Genomic DNA, 19,427 nt, shown 5'->3' with positions numbered 1-19,427 from the left:
GATAGTCTTCTTCAGGGCCACAGAGAAAATCAGAGTTTGACTCCTGTCATTCCTGGTTTGGTTAGAAGCTGTCACAAGTAGGAAAGTATTTGGAAGTGTTTCTTTCCGAGTGTCATCTGTGATATGGCCTGACAGGCTATTAGAGAAAAACTGGGGGAGTCTCCTTGAAAAAAATAGTGTCTGACATTTAGAAACCACTTTAGATAATCCCCTGCAGCCCACCTTGCATTCTTAACTCTTTCAGAAGTATATATATGTATTTCCAGGTGGGTAATGGCTAGTATGTGCCTTTCTAGTCCTTCTGAGCCAATATCCAGCACTTCAAGCACTAGGATTACAGGCCCTAGCAGAGATTCTGAGGGTTGAGGAGAAAAAAAAGTTAATGGACAAGACAGTTAACTTTTTCACTTAATTTAGGGATGGAGGCCTTTTCAAGCAAGAATATGGAATGAGCAATTATGCTAGATAATGTCACTGTAAAGTTCAGTACTATTAACATGCAGACCCATGATGCTGACCATGCTGTGCAGAAATTAGTAGTAGGAGAGTGATAATAAAGTGATACTGGAAAAGAGTACATACTTTCATCATCACAGCTATGTAATCATAGTTTGGGGATATTTATATCTCTAAAAATTAGGTTATAGTGGTATCATGTATCCTTAAATGATAAGAGGAATAAACTTGCATTGTGAGGGGAATGCAGTGTACCTGCATTTAACTGAGCAACTGACCTGCCCCATAAAAAATATCAAATCATTGTCTGCACTAATAATTCTATGGCAAAATTGGTGTATTATCCAAGTTGTAAACCTGTCTCATAGATTTAGTGTTTGAACTCATAGTATTGCCAACTCTCTCAGCTTTCCAGTGACTCAGCTAATTTTGGAATGGTTTCTTTTTTTGTTTAAGCTTTTTTCAGAGTAACATGATGCAGCCATAGGCCTGCAGCTAGCAAGAGGTTGTCTGCTGGTGTGAGCACCCTTAGTAAAGGTGGCTACATCTAGAGATTACTTTGACAGAGATTGAATTTGTGGCTATGGACAGCATGATTTTGATACAGGCGTAGCCATACAGGAAGACTGGGACACCATTGGCGGACATGGACTGGGAGGAACACCGAGGCCCTGGTGGAAGGTGTGTTCAGAGGAATAAGGACGCAGGTCAGGAATCAGATTTGGGGACTTTAGGAAAACAGGAGGCAAGGAGAGGCAGAGATCATGCAGATGAGTGTTAAGCGGTACAGATAACAACTTTGTGACAAAGTGGCTTGCTAATGGCATGAAACAGATGCCTTTTGTCACATCTACTGTTGGATGCGTTGCCACCCATCTTAGTGGTATGTGGGGTTTGTCTTCTGCAGCTTTTATGGCTGGCCATGCAGGCAGGATTTCCTGTGGGAGTTCAGCTCCTGAGGAAGCATCAACTCTCCTCTGCCTCCCTAGGGTTCCTCTTCCCCCTCTGCCTCTAGGCATGGGAAGGGGGAAGGGAGAAGTACTGCAAAGATCCCAGGCTGAGGTTAAGGACAAGGAGAATGGGAAGGGAGGGCAGTTGAGCTAAAGAACAAGTACTCTCAGTTACTGATATTCTTAACAGTAATTTTACAGACTATTGCAGTAATTGCTGATCCACTTTTCCAGTGAAGAAAAAAATATTTTAATAGAGAAAGGATTACTAACTATTTTTTGAGAGTTTTGGATGTGTGAGAATTGATTACTTAAATACATATCTAACAAAATACAGTGATTTAAGTTTTTCTGCATGCATTATGGCTTTTTTATCTGTTAATGAGAAAGCTGATATAAACAGTCGTGTGATATAAAAATCTTTATAGCTCACTCAAATGCGTGTTTGAGACATCACTGCAAACAAGATGCATAACTAGTGAGAGAGCTTAAATGTTCATTGTTATGCCTTCTATAGCATGGAAACAGAAAATGGTGGTCAGCTACAAAAGAGATGGATAATGTTAAAACAGAAGCCTCTGGCATTTCCTCTCACAAACGTGGCACAGCATAAGTGAATTTTGTATTTGAATGGCTTGGAGATTTTGATGATGTTGAGTTTTCCATCTGAAATTACCATACAAAAGTTGACAGAAGTACACATTTAAAAATTTTAAAGACCACTAAAACCTGTCTTTACACGTGGCTTGGGTTATTATTTAGGTCTTAATTTGTGGTTTTGCTTTCTTGAGTTTGACAATGCAAGTACTGGATTTTCATAGTATAAGTTAATTTAATTGCTGTCCTTGTTGCAGCCAACGTTATTGTCAAAGGATCTGTCAGTTCTGCACTGAAGTTTTGAGGAAAGACTGTTGCTGGATGAAGTACATTAAAATCAATGGAAAGCCTGGTTTAAAGGCAACAGGTAAAAATTTTAGAATTGCTTATGTTTCTTCAGGGTGATGATTGTGTTTTTTCTGTGTTTCCAGCAGTATCATTCTGATACTGATTTTGCCTTTAATTACTTATATTAACTAGCATTTTAAATGAAAATAATAAGTAAATGTGACGAGATACAAACTGTAGTGCATCTGAGAAAGGAAGAGGAAAAAGAAAGAAATGGATGAAGCCATTTCAGAGATTACATGGTCACCAAAAGAAAAATGAAAAAGTTAAAGCTTCCCTCTGCACTTCAGTAAATGACGTACGTAATCTTATCAACACTTCTGTATGTGGTCAGGCCTGTAAAAGGGTTTGAAATGGAATGGAAAAAAACACTGGAAGTTGGAAGAACGTCTGAGTGTAATATGCCTCCACGTGAAAAACACCTGTCTCTGTGTGCCCCAGGAGTGCTGCCTGCGTGATGGGGTTAAAGTCTAATCAGAGCAGACTTGAGCTGAGTGGAGTCTGCCTCCTCCTCACCTCTCCATACCGTGCTGGATGTTTCCTGTTTTTTGTACTCTGCAGTCTTGCTTAACTGTCTCAAAGTCCAGCTTGTTCATCCCTATCTAATCAGAGGTATTGTTTATGAAGTAGCTTGTTTTCCCCATTCACCTACAACCCTCACCCCCGATGCAGAGAGACTGGCGTTTAACTCCACTGAAAGAAACCACCTATATTTCTGGCTTCAGAGCAGTGTCTACAGACACGTACATCACGAAGGATATGGAGGGTGCTGGGCAGAACAGACAGGCCCACAGGGAGCGCTGAGGGGATTGCACAGGGAGGGTTTGCTTGCTCTTCATTCTTTGTGTCATAAAGCTGGGCTGCAACAAAGACCATGACTTGGGATGAAAAACAGGCAAGCACATAACATTACTGTTATCAAAACCCAAATCTTTGTAATAATTTCAATAGTGGGAACAGCAAACAAGGATACAACTTTACATCAGGCTGCCAGTGGCAACGTTTTTGGGCTGTGCAAAATAGCTGTAACAGGACATGAAGATAAATGCAGTAATGACACTGGTCTCTGTGCCTTTCTGTTGACATTTTGATTTTAAAAAAAGCAGGTAGGCAAACAACTGGCTGCTATAATGGGAGACACTTAACTGTTTATTACTTGTTTATCTAAGCAGCACCAGGTCCCCCAAAAAAGCACACCTAGGTGCTGCGTGTTAACATTGGCATACAATTTGCAAAATACAACCTACAACAGATGTCTGAACTGGACCAGTTTGCTGAAAAGGCCATTGTAGACGTGGTTTCTGCACTGCTGGAGGAACACTGGACACCATGGCAGAAATTCAAAGAGAAAGTAGGCACTGAAGAATACATAGCTGGCCAGATGCTTACTACAGGGCAAGAAAATGTAACACTGTTTTTCTTCATCAACATTTAAATATCACTAGTGGTTACACAGCTGGGAATGTGGCATTCATAGCTTGCCATGCAGAACAAAGTCGTGGAAATAGACATTGATATTGCTGCCTCTTAGCCTATAGGTGCACAAATAAACTGGCTGATGGGGCGGATTCTCTCAAAGCATGAGCTGGCAGGACAGATAGTTTGTGGAAATGAAGTTACTCTAGCAACAGAGGCACATGCAGTGAAGAAGCACAGACCATGGAGTACCTAATTCTATATGCACTTTTGGCAGATGTATGTTTTACTGAAGATTATTCAGAACCGTATGTTGGGCCCTGCCATCTGCTGAATTTGGATACGACGTCTATAAAGCTGGTGTGGAAATACACAAAAAGAAACTCTAACTTCGGGACAGAAACTGCCACTGCCTTTGTAACTACAACTGTCTCCCACAGAAAATGACCTTTCTGCTTTTGTGAAATATGTAGCCTTTCTATGCAAAAGTATACTAAGGTTAAATGCCAGCAGTTTGAGCTTGAGTTTATTTCCAGTCCCTATTAAAATGCCTCAATAGTTGATTGGAGAAGGGCCTGAGCACCCTGGTTAATAAGACCTGCTTTGAGTGGGGACCTTCAGAGGTCCTTTTCAACCTGAATTGTTGTAGAATCCAAATTATTACATCCATGCAGATGCATGCAGATGCATGAACACAGAAATATCTTTCTTAGTCAAATATGGTAAGGAAAGAGATGGATCTGCCAGTCAGGAAAACAAACAATGGCATACAGAAAGAAGAGACAACAGAGTTTTAATAGAAAGGTTGTTTATTTGGTAGAAAGTTTGCTTGTAAATACCTTTAGAAAAAAAGTAATTCACGCTGCAACCAGCCAAATTGCTGTTGAAATACCCAGTCTGGCAATTCACAGCTCCTCACAACTGAGAAGGTGGCTTTTTCCTTCTCTCTTCAAATGCAGTGGCTTCTCACTAAGACATTGATACTACTGTAGTTAGAAAATCCTCTTGTGCTTCTAATCTAATAGAGACCTATCAATTTATGCTTTGTGTTGTGCCAGAATCATTCTTATGTTGGATGTGCCTTGGAAACAAAGGTAGTTTTTGTTTAATTGAATAACTTCGCCTGAATTTTCTTGGACAATAATGCCTTGAGGCCTGCTGTCTGGCCCATCAAGAATTGTCTTGTGCAAGCCATAGTTGCTGCATTGAAAAATTGTCTCTGAACTATTGGGAATGATTCAACACTCAATAAAATCCATATTGTTTCAAAAACAGTCACTAAGTCTGTTTTAATGTGGATAAAACCAAACTCTTAAGGCCACGTTTCACGCAGTTAATGCTAGGCCTTGAACTTACATAGCCTGAGATATGGCAACTCAGCTCCACTCCGCTGATAGAAAAGAGAGGGAAAAGGCTTGTGTATTTGAAACTGCATTTTTAGCCCGAACTGTGGAACAAAATCCTGCAGGAATTAAGAACTCACAGTAGCCTCCCATTTTCTGTTCCAAGGCCAAAGTACACTTGTCTGACTTGTCATTTCTAATACAACATGTGGCACAGAAAACAGAAACAAAAATCAATCTACTTGTGAAAGTTCAGAGGCAGCAGAGGAAGGAACATTTGCCTGAGATGCCACCTTGGCATGGTGGGCACTGAGCAAGTATCTGAGTCAACTCAGAAACTGCCCCCAGCAGGCTCAGTAAAGGAAGCACCTCTGTTGTAAAGGTGAATTGGGCACTTAAGGAAATTATTCCAGAAGGACTTGAAGAATTTATTAACCTGTTCCTTGTACAAAGAAGTTTGTTCTGAATGGGTTTATCGGAAACTCTCTCACCAGCACGTTCAAGTTGCAGGCCCTCTGCGTATTGTTTGGTCTCCCAGTCAACTTCTCTCGTCTCTTATACCCTGAAAATTGTCTTCTAGTTTAGAAGGGAAGCCTCAAATTCATGTTTTTAATTTTCAGCTATGAAGCTCAGTGAAATTATTGACCTCCTCTGGACTTCTGGGATAACACATGAAGTACTACTGGGCAAACAAGGAAAATAAGACAAACAGATATAATTTCCCACATCAAAACATTTATTAACTGCATATAGTTGGTTGGTTTCTTTTCTAAGGTTTCTTTCTTTCTTTTCCTTCCTCCTTTTTCCTTTCCCTGTCCCATTTATTGTACCTTGCTGTGAGGTTTTCTTTGCAAGAATGAGTATGAATGGACCCTCATGAAAAGAACAGGGCATTGTCCTGGATTTGTACAGTACAAAGACAGAAAAAGAATGACAAGAAAGCACACCACACTGAAACATTCACAACTGAAGATGCATAAACAAAAAAATTTTATTTCCTCACACACACAGGCACTTAGTGGAATAAATATACAATGACACTCAAATCCTGCCATCTTAACCATATTATCGTAAAGCCTGAGAATAGGTTTGCCCACCTGCCACCGTGTGACCACCCTGGTATCTTTGGGGTTTTCAGCAGCTGGGAGTAAATCCCTGTCCTGTCTGTGCAGTTTTTTCTGTGTCCTCTGACAGGAGAGGTGCTTTGCTGTTGGAATGACATGGAATCCACAAGCAGGTTTTACTCACATCTGATTTCCAAAGGTGTTATAAAAGTATCCCAGCTGATTACTAAGGCAGCAAAGCACTGCTCTGTGTTGTGAAGCCACTTCTCGCTAACTTGCATTATGTGCTTGTGTTGTGTAACTGATGCCCATCGCGCGCTGACAGCTGGAGGTTTGCAACTTTCTTTGGTTTCATCTCTCAAGTCTTATGTCTTTCACATCTACAACCAGACTTGTTAAGAGCTTAAGGCATAAATCACTTGGGAGAGACTAGTGGAAAGAAAATTCAAACTAGAGCTCTTCCTTCACCAAAAACAAAAAAAACAAACACCCCCACTGACCAAAACTTGACAAAAATATTGTACTTGGTTCATTCCAAAGCTAGGAATATGGTTTCAAAAATAGTTGAACCAAACTCCACATGTAAGTGAACTTGATTCAAAGCCCACTAAAGTAAAGGTGGGCTTTTCATTAGACATAAACATTTTGGTGCCAGTTTTGATTCTGTATGAGATCTCTGTCATCTGCATGGTTTTGTATTTAACTGTGCCCGTAGCTGTGGTACAAAGTACCTATCCCAAATGCCTAACAACCAGAGCACATTAAGTTAATGGGTCAGTATCAGAGTGGCCCCTTGATGTGTTGTGCCATTGCTGCTTGTTTTTATTAACAGCTAGCTTTGTTTCTTACGGGTATTTTGCTTGCTGCCAGGAGCAGTGAATGAACCACTTAGGCTGAGCTGTGAATTACAGCTCCAAAATCAAACAAGGATCCTGCACGATAACAGCATCTGATCTAATCCTTCCTTTGCCTCTGTGCTGATAGGAAGTCAAGGTAAATTCGTGTTGAACATCTAAGTCTAATCAGCAACTGATAAGGCCTCTTTTAATAACCTGGATCCACTACAACTAGTGAGGATAGCAATCAACACAGTAGTCATCCCGTGTTGTTTATAATGTATGTAATGCACCAATGAAAGTGTGCATTTTTGACCTGGCTGTATAACACCAATGGCTGATATTCTGTTTTTCTATTCCTACCTTTAACGAAGCATTGGAGGCTTTGTTTTTAAGAGCCTCTGTTCCAAGAAAAAGGAGTGGGAAGGGTTGAATTGCAGATAGAATCTGTAGGGGGAGACAGTAACAAATAGAGGCTTTGTAAAATTTGAAGAATCTAGGCGAAATTTGTGGGAAAGTTCACGTAAACCACTGCTGCTTTTGAAAGGTCTGCTCAAAAACACAGCTTTGAAACAAACAGAAGTCAGAGATCACACCTTAGTAAGGATGGGAAAATATGGGCTTTTCCTCCTCACTAACTTAAATTTGAATCATTCACCTTGTCCAACATTTCTGTTGCTCTAAGGTGAGGATTTCTGTAACCAATGTAAAGGAGAGTAGGCAGTATAGCTGTTTATATTGGTGTGAGAGCTTTTCCCTAAGAATGATTAAGGAGAGTAGACAATCCACACCCTCAGCTGGAATCCTCCACTCCCCTCCCACATGGTACATGGTGATCAGTTCTAAGTATATACTAAATAGGTTCTGCATGTATATAAGTTTATTTTTTCAGAAACTTTTTTTAAAGAGAGTTATTCTTTGTCCACCTGCAGGCACAGGATGCCCAGTGTGAGCACCACGACATCTGAGTTTGCACACTGTCTCTCTAGCCAGTGGCAAGTTCTCTGGGCTTTGTGTCTGGAAAGGTATGGACAGATCACAGCAGTTTTGGGTTGTCATTTAGCCGAAGGCTGGAATACATTCCCACATGCCGGACCAGGTTGGGTTCTACCACGTAGGCGTTCTCCCTCTTAGTACGCAGCAGTGAGTAGAGGGCAATATCCTTAGCAAAACCCTGGCGGCAGTGCAGCCCCTTCAGGTAACCTAAGGCACGGTGGGCAGAGGGAGCGGAGAACAGCATGGCAGGCGTGCAGCACTCCGTGACCGGCACAATATTATACAGCATGGGGGTCAGCCGGCGCAGCTCCAGCATGTAATGCCGTCCCACCAGCTCTGACAAAGCCATACTGTACAAAGCAAAGAACAAGACAATGGGCCAACTGAGGCTGGGGCGCCCGGTTGCCCAGGAGTACACACAGTTCAGCACGGGCCCCAGGAACATGCCCAGACCTAGCCACTCGAGGATTCTCATGGGTTCGGGGTTGAAGTAGCGCTGAAGCCTCTCAGGATGGTAAAGCTTGAAGTAGAGTGCGTCTCTGAGGTATGGTTTGGAGAACCGTCCAAACAAGAGGTGCTGCAAGACAGCGAATATCTCCTCCTGTGGCACAGCATCATCTTCCACTACGAGGATGTATTCTGGGTTGTACGTCAACAGCGACTGCTCAAGGCAGAAGATGTAGTCCTGCTTCTCCTTCTCAAACTGGTTCATGCTGGGGTCAAGGTTCTCCCCAGTTTTGTCACGACTGACCATAGGAAAGAAGCTCCTCAGCAGCCTGACATCCTGATGGCTGCTGGGGTCTGACTCCACATTACAGAGGAGCATGCGGTGGCTCCGGCAATGTGCACCACATTTCTGGAGGAGGCGGTGGAACTGGGAGGCCACTTGCAAGACATAGTGGAAATCATTCTGCCTCTGCACAGTGATAATGGTGACCAGCAGCAAGGGCTGGAAGGCATCACGGCCAGAGGCCTCGGAAACATTTGGTATCTGCAGCTTCTGAAAGTAACGGAGGGCAGCCTGGCCCTCCTGCTGGTTCTGCTCCAGGAACTCCTGGCTCATGGGGTTCAGGTGCCAGCGCCGCAAATAGTAGTAAGAGTGGAGGAGCCGGTGGCAAATCAAAGGTGCGAGCACACCGAATGTCACCACAGTCAGTGTGAGGAGATGGATAAAAGGACTGGACCAACGGCACCACCTCCCACAGAGCTGCCGGGCTTGGTGTAACATGGCTGCAGCAGGAGGGCACCCCTGCTCTGTTCATGCCTTCGTTCCTTCACTTCCAGTGCATCCTCCCTGGATTGCAAGGTATCACTGGGGCAGTGGCTCCCAAACCTGCACAATTTGTCCAAGCCTAGAGGGGAAGAAAAAAGATGGTTAATGAAATAGGAACTGTCAGAGTGGGAAGATCGTGATTTGAGAAAATGGAAAGCTGAGGGCTAGTCACAGAGTAAGCCAAAATAAAAGGCCCCTGAGGAGTCCCTTGTGGTGGGGGCATCACAGAATTGTCATGGGAGGCTGAGTTTCCAGGAAAGTGCCCCTAAGGCCTTTTCAGCACGTAGGAGCTCTGATCTCACTTAGCTAGATAGGACTTTGTTGTGTGTCTTACTATGCTTCAAATACATAACAAACAGGCAATGTGGATGCAGGATGTGTGGAAATCCCTTTCTGTTAAAGGCAGAGAACTTAGATACCACTATGTGGTCACAGTGACATAGCAAGACTTGGGTCATAGCCAAGAACCAAAGCCAGATCTCTTGTATCGTAGCCTAGCACATACTTGAGAGACAAACTTTTACCTCTGTGGAATAACACATTCTTCCCTTCTGTTACTGACACACTTCCAAACACATGCTTTTTCACTTTACTCCCCAGACTGTGAAGCAAGATAACAAAGATACCGATTTCCTTCACTAAGGACATGTGTACACTAAGTGGAGAGAGAGAGAGAGGGAGAGAGGGGGAGAGAGGGGGAGAGAGGGGGAGAGAGGGGGAGAGAGGGGGAGAGAGGGGGAGAGAGGGGGAGAGAGGGGGAGAGAGGGGGAGAGAGGGGGAGAGAGGGGGAGAGAGGGGGAGAGTGTGCGTGCGTGCGTGCGTGCGTGCGTGCGTGTCTCTCTCTCTCTCACGTCTCCTCTCTAGACCCTGTGAAATACAGTCACAGCAAAATTAACAAGTTGCAATTGAGCCATTGACTCATATTTGTTATTTAAAAGTTTGTAATTAAAAATTATATGCCTTTAATTTAAAATGGAAACATTTATATCAATATATATTTTTTGTATACAATACACACACACTTTAAGCAAACATCCACCTTCACAAGAGTTCAATTTTGCCATATTTGGCTTTTCTGTTCTGCTTCTCTGGGCTGCCGTGAACTCCTAACAGCCTGACTGTCAGAACCTTACAGAAAATCAGGGCAATTAGGCTGTTCAGATGAACGCTCTTGTGCCAGTAATTTCACTTTTTAATCTGCTGTTGGACTCGCTCTTTTACTTCCATTCTCTCTCCTTATGAGCTGTTATTCATGCCCCTCTGCCCACTGACTGACTGTGCCCCATTCAGTGGAGCATTTCTCCCATTTGTAACCTTCTGCCTTCACCAAGTTCTGATCATCAAATGGTGCTCCCAGACCAAAATGTTACCCTTTTTCCTTCTCTGCACTGTCACCTGAAACAGCCTAAGCAATGATGTGTGGATGGAAAAAAATCAGGGCCGTGGCTTTTCTCCTCTGTCTCAGAAGAATGGACCATGTAGAAGAAATGACTCAGGACCCTGAGCAGGATCTAAATCTGGCACCACTTCTAAACTGCCTTCATTAACCATAGTCACAGATTTGCTGTATTTACCATCAAGAGAACTACTTTCTATTGCCATATGGGAATCTTGACAATACTATATGAAAGGCCTTTTACTAAGATAAATGGAAAATATACAAGTGTTATTCCAAGTATTTGTTAGAGACCAAGCACTTCATGCTGCGAGATCTCAATCCATCCTTGGACAGACTCTAGCATCAGTGTTGTGCTATCTTACGATTCACAAAAACACAAGACTTCAAAGATTTAGTGTAATTAAATAGAGATAACAAATGTACACACTGATGCATGAGAATCTACAGTGTCTTCCCATATAGCTCTTTTTTTTTTCTTTCTGATTACACAATCCTGTTTCACAGACACTGCATTGTATTGCATCAATGTACCTTGTAAAGGCCTTAAAAGTGATGGCTGCATTTCAGCCGCCAGATCCAAGCCATAATGATTCAGGACATGAAGACCTGAAATCCATCAGATGCAAAGACCTGGCATTTAAATGTACTTATTCATCCAAAATCCAGGGCTTTCCTTTTTCTCATTTTCTGCTAACCAGTCACAAACATTAAGGGAACACGCAAATGCAGAATCATATTCTGTAACTCACACTGACATACTTTTGAGCCTCCTCTTGATGCAAGCAGCACTGTTGGCACTGTCGCTGAGCCAGCCTCCAAACTTGAAAGTGAGGACCACAGTGGGAAAAGGAGATGAAGAAAAGCTAGAAGGTAGTTTAGTTCTTGGGGAGTAAAGAAACTTACTTTCCATCTGCCAGCTACGCTGGAGATCTGAGCTACAAAAACTATGAGCCTGCAGTGAGCTCTGTAGCTCAGGACATACATTGAAGCATCGGTAATGCCCACCCGAGCAAGAGGCCTCCTCCCTCATACCATCTTCTACTGAAAAGGGAGAAACGGGTGTCATGTCTTCCCCGCAGCGGCAGGAACAGCTGGCTGGCAGCCAGCTGAGCTGTGGAGCCGAACCATAGGGAAGCTTGCCTGAGGTCTTGCTCTTCTGCAGCCCGCGTTGTTCAAGGGTCGGGCTCACCTGTACCACGAGAAGGTACCCGTGGGTGGACTCCCTTTAGGTCTGCTGCCGGACGGTCCGTGCTCCACCGGCCCTGCCTGCTGGGAAAGCTGTGCTGGGACTCCACCTGCCGGTGTCACAGCTCCTGGCACATGGCAGGGGAGCTAGGTTGGTGCGGGCAAGCACCACTCGCTCGGGAGGCATCTCCTCGCTGCATACAAAGCAGCAGCTAACTCTGAGAAAGCACGCAGGACTGGAAGCCAGCCATGCAGGTCACAGTGTCATATTCAAAAGCGTTTCTGACTTATCCTGGCTTCACCTCATCAGTAACACAACTCAAGATCTTAGAGCTCTTACTCTGGTTTCGCAACTCGGAACACCTCAAAGAAAACAACGATCAAACAGGCACTTTTGCTTCTCTCCAGATCTTCCTCTGCTGCCTGGGCTGTGAGCACTCACATTGACTGCCATGCTCTTTATCAGTTCATTTGCAGAGGAAAAGGCTGTTTTCACTGGGTAGTGGAATAAACCACAGAGGCTAAAAATGGTCAGGAGCATATTAAAGTGGGTCAAATACTCTAGTTCATGCCAAAAACAAGCTGAAGGATCTAGAAAAGAGGGGAAACACTGACCTTCTCCCCACTTTTTGGCTGTAACACTGGGAGCCCGGGAGTTCTAAATCTAGATAGAAATTTCTTGCTTCTACAGAGGTGAAGTTTGATCTCATCTGCAGGACTTGAATCCAGACTTTCGGGTCAGGCTGTTTTCTAGTCATTAGGACAGTTCTCACTTTGCAGTTTACAGAAGCTGTTGGTACTGTCACTTGCATTTTTTTCCCTTTTTAGGGAAAAAAAAAAATCTTGTTTCTTCTTCTTTAAGTATTAAAGTGACATTTCTGACAGAAAAATGAAGTTTGAGGAGAAAGGCAAGAATCAGAATTGGATTTTATAGTACTTTAAAAAAAAAAAGTATGAATCCTGAATAATAACTACTCTGCAACCATGTAAATACTTGCAGTGGAGGCCATTTTTATATACGTTCTGTGTAGAACTGAGCCATTGCTTAAATACGTTTTTAAGCCATGGCGATATAAAGCTATCTATTCAGCTTGTTTCTTTACTTAGATCCTCATGGTGAAGATTCCTTCCAGAAACATGGGGTTCACCTGGTTCGAAATCTACATTCCCATCTTCATTAGTCCCTTAATTACTTGGCTGAATTATACTGTTCAGAAAAAAGTTACCTCTGCACACACTGAGGAAGAGTACAAAAATGAGTAACGTCCTCTTTGGCGTGCAGAATACTGTCTGCTGTGCTAGCGCTTTAAAAGAGAAAGCTGATTTTCTGTCTGCTCCAAACTCCTCTCCACAAAGGTATTCCTGCAGGGAGGTATTCCTGGAACAAAGCTTCCTACATGTTCCAAAGCTGTGAAATTTTAGGAGGCTCCTGGAGAGTTAATGTAAGAGAGGGCATCTCTGTCTTCTACTGCCTGCTCTGTGAGACAAGGCCATAATTATTCCTTTATGATTGCAATATTAAATGATTCCTTTTTGCCTAACTACACTTCTTTTCAGTGTTAATGGGAAAAGCCATTCCTTTCCTAACATAAAAACAGCTGGATGAAGGCATGTGGTCAGAAGCCACAGAGTCATCTCTCTGGGAAACAAAGGTAGGCTCTCGCAAAATGTCATGGAAAGGCCAGCTGTTACAGTCACCACCTCAGCCGTAATGGTGGTAGTAGTAATGGTGTTCACACAAGTTGTAGTTTTGACTTGTGTGTTGATCCTATAGTGGCATCCCAAGTTGATGTGCGAAAAACACTTCTACGCCCCAACCTAACATCGTGTGGACAAGCTGCAACCTCAGGACCAAGTTCCTCTACTAATTAACCCTCTCTGGCAGAGACAAGAGCTTTGTCTTGGCTGTGATATTGTTAGTGCACCAGCAAACAGTCCTGCTTGAACCTGGGGAAACTGATGCAAGCTTCACAAACTCATGAAGAGCCGTATAGATCTCCTTCTGTTTCATATATGCATGCTGACAGCTGACGGTTGCGTACAGACATCCTCAGCTTCCGAAACATGAGGTCCCTACCATGAGCTGACCCCTATTACTGGACCAGATGGCCAGCTTTTCTCATCTGCAATTCCTCTTGTTTTCTGACAGCTTTTAGTAGGTCAGGTGCCAGATAATATTTCTGCAATGTGTTCAGGATCACCTTGAAAACAGCAGTGTCCAGCAGAAGCAAAGCATTCACAAATCTGGCTGTAACACTTAGATGCCAAACTGGGAGTTTGGATCCCTAGAAAATACAAACCATTCTGGCAAGAGCCGTGCTTCTAAAAACATTCAGCAGAACCTTAATGGTAAGAGCTCAGCAGTTGCTCCTTGATTGTATTTTACTAGCAGGTACCAAATATATCTTTTCCCTCTCCTACTTCAAGCACTGCTTAAAGCAGTTGTCATTATGTTGTTTCTAGACAACGAACGTCAAATAAGCTAGGCTGTTTAATTTAACCTTCATGTAAAACGCTTCCTGCTATGGCAAAGACCAGGGCTGCTGGTGATGCACCTGATCTCTCAGTTCCCTTAGAACTTTACTTTTTGTTTCTTAGGGTCTATGCACTAGAGGCATAACACTGCTATGGTCTAACAGGTTAATGATAGCTTGAAGCGTAAGAGAAGTGGCTAGGGAGCTGGAGAGGGTTTGGACTTGGTACTTTGCAGGACCTATGTGCTTTAAGAGGTAGAAATCAATGGCACAGTTGTCTGTTTTGATCTACCATTCCTCAGAGCCTGTCAATGACCTTTGTGGCTACAAAGAAGATGGAGACTCCCTTTTTATAAGGAGTCATGTGGAAAAGACAAGGGGCAATGGGTACACGTTACTCCTGGAGAGATTCGGATTGGACACAAGAGGAAAATTTTTCACAATGAGAACAATCAGCCATTGGAATAACCTCTCAGGGAAGTGGTGGATTCCCCAACACTGGACACTTAAGATTCGGCTGGAGAGAGTGCTGGGCCATCTTGTCTAGACCGTGCTTTTGCCAAGAAAGGTTGGACCAGATGATCCTTGAAGTCTCTTCCAACCTGGTATTCTATGATAAACTTTTTCTGTCCAAGGAGATGGAATTTAAGCACTATTAGAAAAGTGAAAATGCAGAGATACACAGGGAGTAACCCTGTCCAGTTAGAAAACACCAGAAACTGCAGAATTGCATCTTGAATGTAAATCTACTGATAGGCTGGTCTGCTTTTCTCATTTAACTGTAGTTAACTTTTACAGGTTGTTCATCAATCCCTAGAAATTCAGGGACCACAGTTTGAAAGCAACTGAACTAACAGGCAGGGTACACGGATGTGGCAGCTGGAAGATACTTTCTCCATTTCCCTTGAACTAAGAAGGTAAAACTATGCCAACAGTGAAACAGGCTGTGAACTGAATGTATATTAATTACAGTTATTTCCCCAACTTTTGTCTTGTTTCTCATGTATATTCATTTTCCTCTATACATAAATCTGAAGGGAACCCATTCTCAACACCTGCTGACTTTCACCTGGTTGCCTCCCTGCTATGCAATGTCATTGGAAAGCAATGCTCTTCCCTGTTGCTATCAAGCAGTAAGGTCAGTATTCAGATCAAGAGGGAGTGGAAAGCAGCCTGGAGGAGAGAGTTCTGCAAGATAATGGCTTAACACAGAGACTTGAGGCAAGGAGTATTGTGAGGAGCTGTCTTTTAGAAGATGACACCAAAGATTTACGTGCCTTTAAAATGATGCAATCTGTATCTGTCTGAATTTACATTTTCTTTTGTGCCAGAGGTAAAAAAGGGCTATGTTAGAGAATTTGATATTGATCTGTATAAAAATTGCTGCACATTTTCACAGAGATCTGCCTGGAGCCCTCCAAAATCTTAAATGTGGCTTTTGGTTTAAGCTCACTTGTGCTTTAGCACAAAATTTACATCCCTATCTGTTAAAAAAAGAAAAATTGCATTAGAAAAAGCTGCTGCTAGTAATGGCACCAGTTATTACCTTTGCTGTCTGCTCCTGGAATCTCAGAGCTAAATGTGCATTGACTCATCAGACGTGCTATAGATAATTGGTATTTTACCTCCTTGTGTTACAGTCTTTTGCTAAAATACGACCAGGCACCTGCATACAAGATACTGTACACAAATACAGCAGATGGCAATTTCTACTTTAGTGGATCTTCAGCTTAAGAATATAAAACATAGGAGGGAATCTGTTTTTCCCAGATATGTAACAGATCAGCCTGGTTTAGTTGTCATGAACAGCTAGCATTTTACAGTTTAACCATACTGGTAATCCACAGAGGCAAATTATCTAGAATAGCTATTGAAAAAACAGCTACTAAGTGTGGTATGCAGATGTAAAAGCAACCTGAACAGACGAGGACAAAGACATCTTGGTGTTGGAGAAGTCTGCCCAGAAGAAGCTATTCCAGAGCAGCAGAAATGAGGTATTCCAGTGCAGCTATTGCAGAATAGCTCCTTCTGCCATAACTCCTCTATTCGATTTCTGTACCCAGTTGTGCCCTCAGGGCTTGCTAGGAAACCAGCTATTTCACTGAAAGAGCAACAAGCAGGTTAAATTAGCTCCCCAAATATCCGTGATTTGGGTAGGTGTGAAGGGTGCACCCACTCTGACTGAGTGAGCAGCGCTCTGGTTCGGGCATCACCGACAAATCAGCCCCACTGTGCAAACTGTGAGAACTGTGCTAGGCCAAATCTTTTCAGAAACTAAGGAGTCTAGGCCACATCTTATCAGGAGCTAATGGTACCAGCCTGAGCTGGGACTAGGCAAAACTACAACTCTTACAGCTGCACTCCTGCACATACACCAAAGGGGGGTTTGACTACAGTCAATCACTTTATGCTATAGATACCTGTAACCCCCCCAAGCCCATTGAGCTCTCCTGTGCAGCAGCGGGCTGTGCAGCGATCTCCCCTTGGGCAGGGATGCTTCTCAAGGCTACTCCTCGGGGCTGAGAGATCCGTTACCCAGCATCTGCTATCTATAATGAGGTAAGCAACATTTTACATTGGGCCTGAAAGTATATTGTATGCTAGCAACATTTATATATATCCAGCTATAGCTTAAGTATTAGAAGTGTAGTAAGTAGCAGAGTGTTTGACAGCCATCTCATCATCGTTTAAATCATTGTTGAAATCATCAATTAGATCATTGTACAAGTACCATTTCATTACAGGTTAATTATCGATTATTGTTAAGTCATTGTTAAATCACTGTTTAATTATCATGCAATTATTATGTAATCATCATTTGATTATCATTTAATTATCATTCAATCATTGATTAATTATCATTTGATCATCGCTTAATCATTCATAAAACCTTGTAGTTAGCCCCACAATGATGACTTTCTTAGTAAGTAACCTGTGACAGCAGGGCTGGGGGGTGTGGGTATATGAATGGGAGGAGAGGGAAAGAAAAGGAAACAGATGTGGTGATGGCTGCTAATGCAGAAAATGTTGCAGCTTTACTGTTTTTCATTTATGACTGTAAAGAATAAAACACAGTCATAGGGAAGTCATGTGAGCAAAGGCCTTTGATGACAAGGCTGTAAGCTTCCAGCTGGAATAGGTCTATATAACAATAAAAATGCAAAACTGTACCAGGCGACAACCAGCATATTGAAAGAAAAAGTTTAGTCATATTGATACACAGCATTCCTCTTTTAAGAGACACTGTCTACTAATGTTAAACAGTACTACTGACTTTTTCCCTGTATTCACCAGTTGTGTCTGAGGAACACACACAGTCTTCCTTCCCTCCCCTCCCATGTATGAAACAGACTATTTATCCTGCACACAAAGGCATGGTAAATGGGATGCCCTGCTTCTGGGGGATACTGGTGATCCGTCTGAGCCAAGGGACGAAAATGGGATAAATACAGTAGCTGAAAAATAGTCTCTTAGATAATTACTACTGCCCTTGTTGGACAGACAAGAAAGCAGCAGATTTCACATGTGCAGGAGGGTATTTCTCCTATATTTCATGTTTGCAAATGCTTGCTGACCCTGGTGTGCCTTTATGGCAGCCCACTGGTTCTACATAAAATTATTTTCTCAGTTACTATAAAAGAGCAAGCCAGCCTATGAACCTGTCGTGCACACTGGTATCGTTTCATGTTTTGCTGCACCATCCGCACGGCTGCAAATCTCCTCCACAGCCTATGATTTTAAATGTCAGTGACTTCAGCCCTTAGGTTTCCTAGGTGCTCCTCTTTCTCTTTGGGAGAGCTGCCAGGTAGCACAAGGTGACCCTTAAAGCACTGGGATTAATAGCAGTTACCTTAGTGATGATGGTCAAAGAGGAGAGGGCGTTGGATAAGAAAAGCTGATCCCCCCTCCACTCTCTGCCCTCCTTGCAGAACAGCAGAGGCACAGATGGCATTTCAGTGTGCCCAGTCCTCGCCCCCCTTGCCCGGACTTTTGAGCGGAGAAATTCTGGCCATGCTTTTCCCTCGGCTCCTTTGGGTGGCACCAAGCACAGGGCTGAAGCTGGCTGTTTGGCTTTTTTTTTTTTTCTTGTCTCCTTAAAAGAGTTTAATTCACCTTGCCTAACAGAAGGGCTGTTTCCGTAGGCCCAGGCAGGCTCTGGCCACCCTCTCTTCTGCTTGTCACCACGTATAGCCACACCCTCAGAGCAAGCACAACACGCTTCCTCGTCCCCTGCAGGCTCTCCGCCTGCCCCCTGCTCGGGTGCGGCAGCTACAGCCGCTGGGCCCCGCCGGTTCCCGCCAAGCACGCCCTTCTCCACCGCTAACGAGTCAGTAACTCGGTGCCTCCCCTGGCACCAGCTCCCCCGGGGCCCGGTGCAGCCGCCAGGACAGGGACGCCCGCCGCCACCCTCCGCTCCGGAGCGCCTTCCCGGGGCGGTCCCTAAAGCCACGCCGGGAGGGCGGCCCCCCTCTCCCCCCAGTCCCCGCAGGAAAGCCGAGAACCAGCCCCCCCGGGACAGCCCGAGCCACACGGACGGATTTACCCTTTCCTGCTCGGCAGCCTCGCCCCGCGCACCAGCGGGCATCCCGCAGCCCCGGGGAGAGCGGGGCTCCGCGCCGCTGCCTGCAGCCCGCTACCGGCGCCGCCGACTCTCCGCCCCCGCCGGGGCGGGGTGGGGGGGACGCACAGCTCCGCTTTCTGTTTTATCGTGCCGCTGCTTGTTGCTCACTTCTCTCCCGCAAATTTTTCTCCTCCCTCTCGGGCGGCGAGGGTGGGATTAAAGGCATCAAAGCCTAAACATGTGACTGACTATGCCAGCACAGAGAGAGATGCTCGGAAGGAGGGGAAGGGGAGCCGACAAGAGTGAGAAGCCGAAAACCAGAGAGGGGGGAGGTGTGTGAAAGGAGGTTAAGAAGCAAAAGGCGAATTGCCTGACCCTCAGAAAGACTCGCGGCGCAGAGCCCGCAGCGCAGCCAGCATCCCTCCTTCCTGCTCCGCGGCCCCCGAATGCTCCCTCGGGAGCAGCGCAACGCCCGGCCGGTAGCGCTGCGGAGCCCTGCGGCTGCACAAACCTCCCCACAGCCCTTCCC

At 44.2% G+C, this 19,427-nt stretch overlaps 1 protein-coding gene and 1 long non-coding RNA gene across 11 annotated transcripts in view; one reads left to right on the top strand and one right to left on the bottom strand.

Annotated features, from left to right (window-relative positions):
- LOC148050425 (uncharacterized) overlaps positions 1 to 16,749 on the top strand; it is a 30,067-nt gene extending 13,318 nt beyond the window's left edge. For 3 of the 10 annotated variants that reach the window (XR_015701107.1, XR_015701103.1, XR_015701104.1), the window contains 3 exons: positions 913 to 1,137; positions 2,261 to 2,370; positions 2,484 to 3,261. This is a non-coding gene — a long non-coding RNA (uncharacterized LOC148050425). Of the gene's footprint in view, positions 1 to 912; positions 1,138 to 2,260; positions 2,371 to 2,483; positions 3,262 to 4,044; positions 5,701 to 5,730; positions 8,036 to 15,135 lie in introns of those variants that run through there. The other 7 variants (XR_015701109.1, XR_015701112.1, XR_015701108.1 and 4 more) reach the window with 7 other exon arrangements.
- On the bottom strand, positions 8,027 to 19,038 carry PGAP4 (post-GPI attachment to proteins GalNAc transferase 4). Its single transcript, XM_087742636.1, has 2 exons — positions 18,881 to 19,038; positions 8,027 to 9,358 (listed from the first exon to the last, which is right to left on the bottom strand). The coding sequence occupies exon 2, from the start codon at positions 9,232 to 9,234 to the stop codon at positions 8,047 to 8,049; it is 1,188 nt and encodes a 395-aa protein (XP_087598762.1). The 5' UTR covers positions 9,235 to 9,358; positions 18,881 to 19,038; the 3' UTR covers positions 8,027 to 8,046.
- Positions 19,039 to 19,427: the final 389 nt, after the last annotated feature.

This window comes from Nipponia nippon, unplaced genomic scaffold (genome assembly GCF_047370975.1).
Source record: "Nipponia nippon isolate SJK-2023a ecotype South Korea unplaced genomic scaffold, ASM4737097v1 scaffold_8, whole genome shotgun sequence".
NCBI classification, from domain to species: Eukaryota; Metazoa; Chordata; class Aves; order Pelecaniformes; family Threskiornithidae; genus Nipponia; species Nipponia nippon.
The sequence above is the reverse complement of the archived record's forward strand: the minus strand, read 5'-3'. Positions and strand labels throughout refer to the sequence as shown.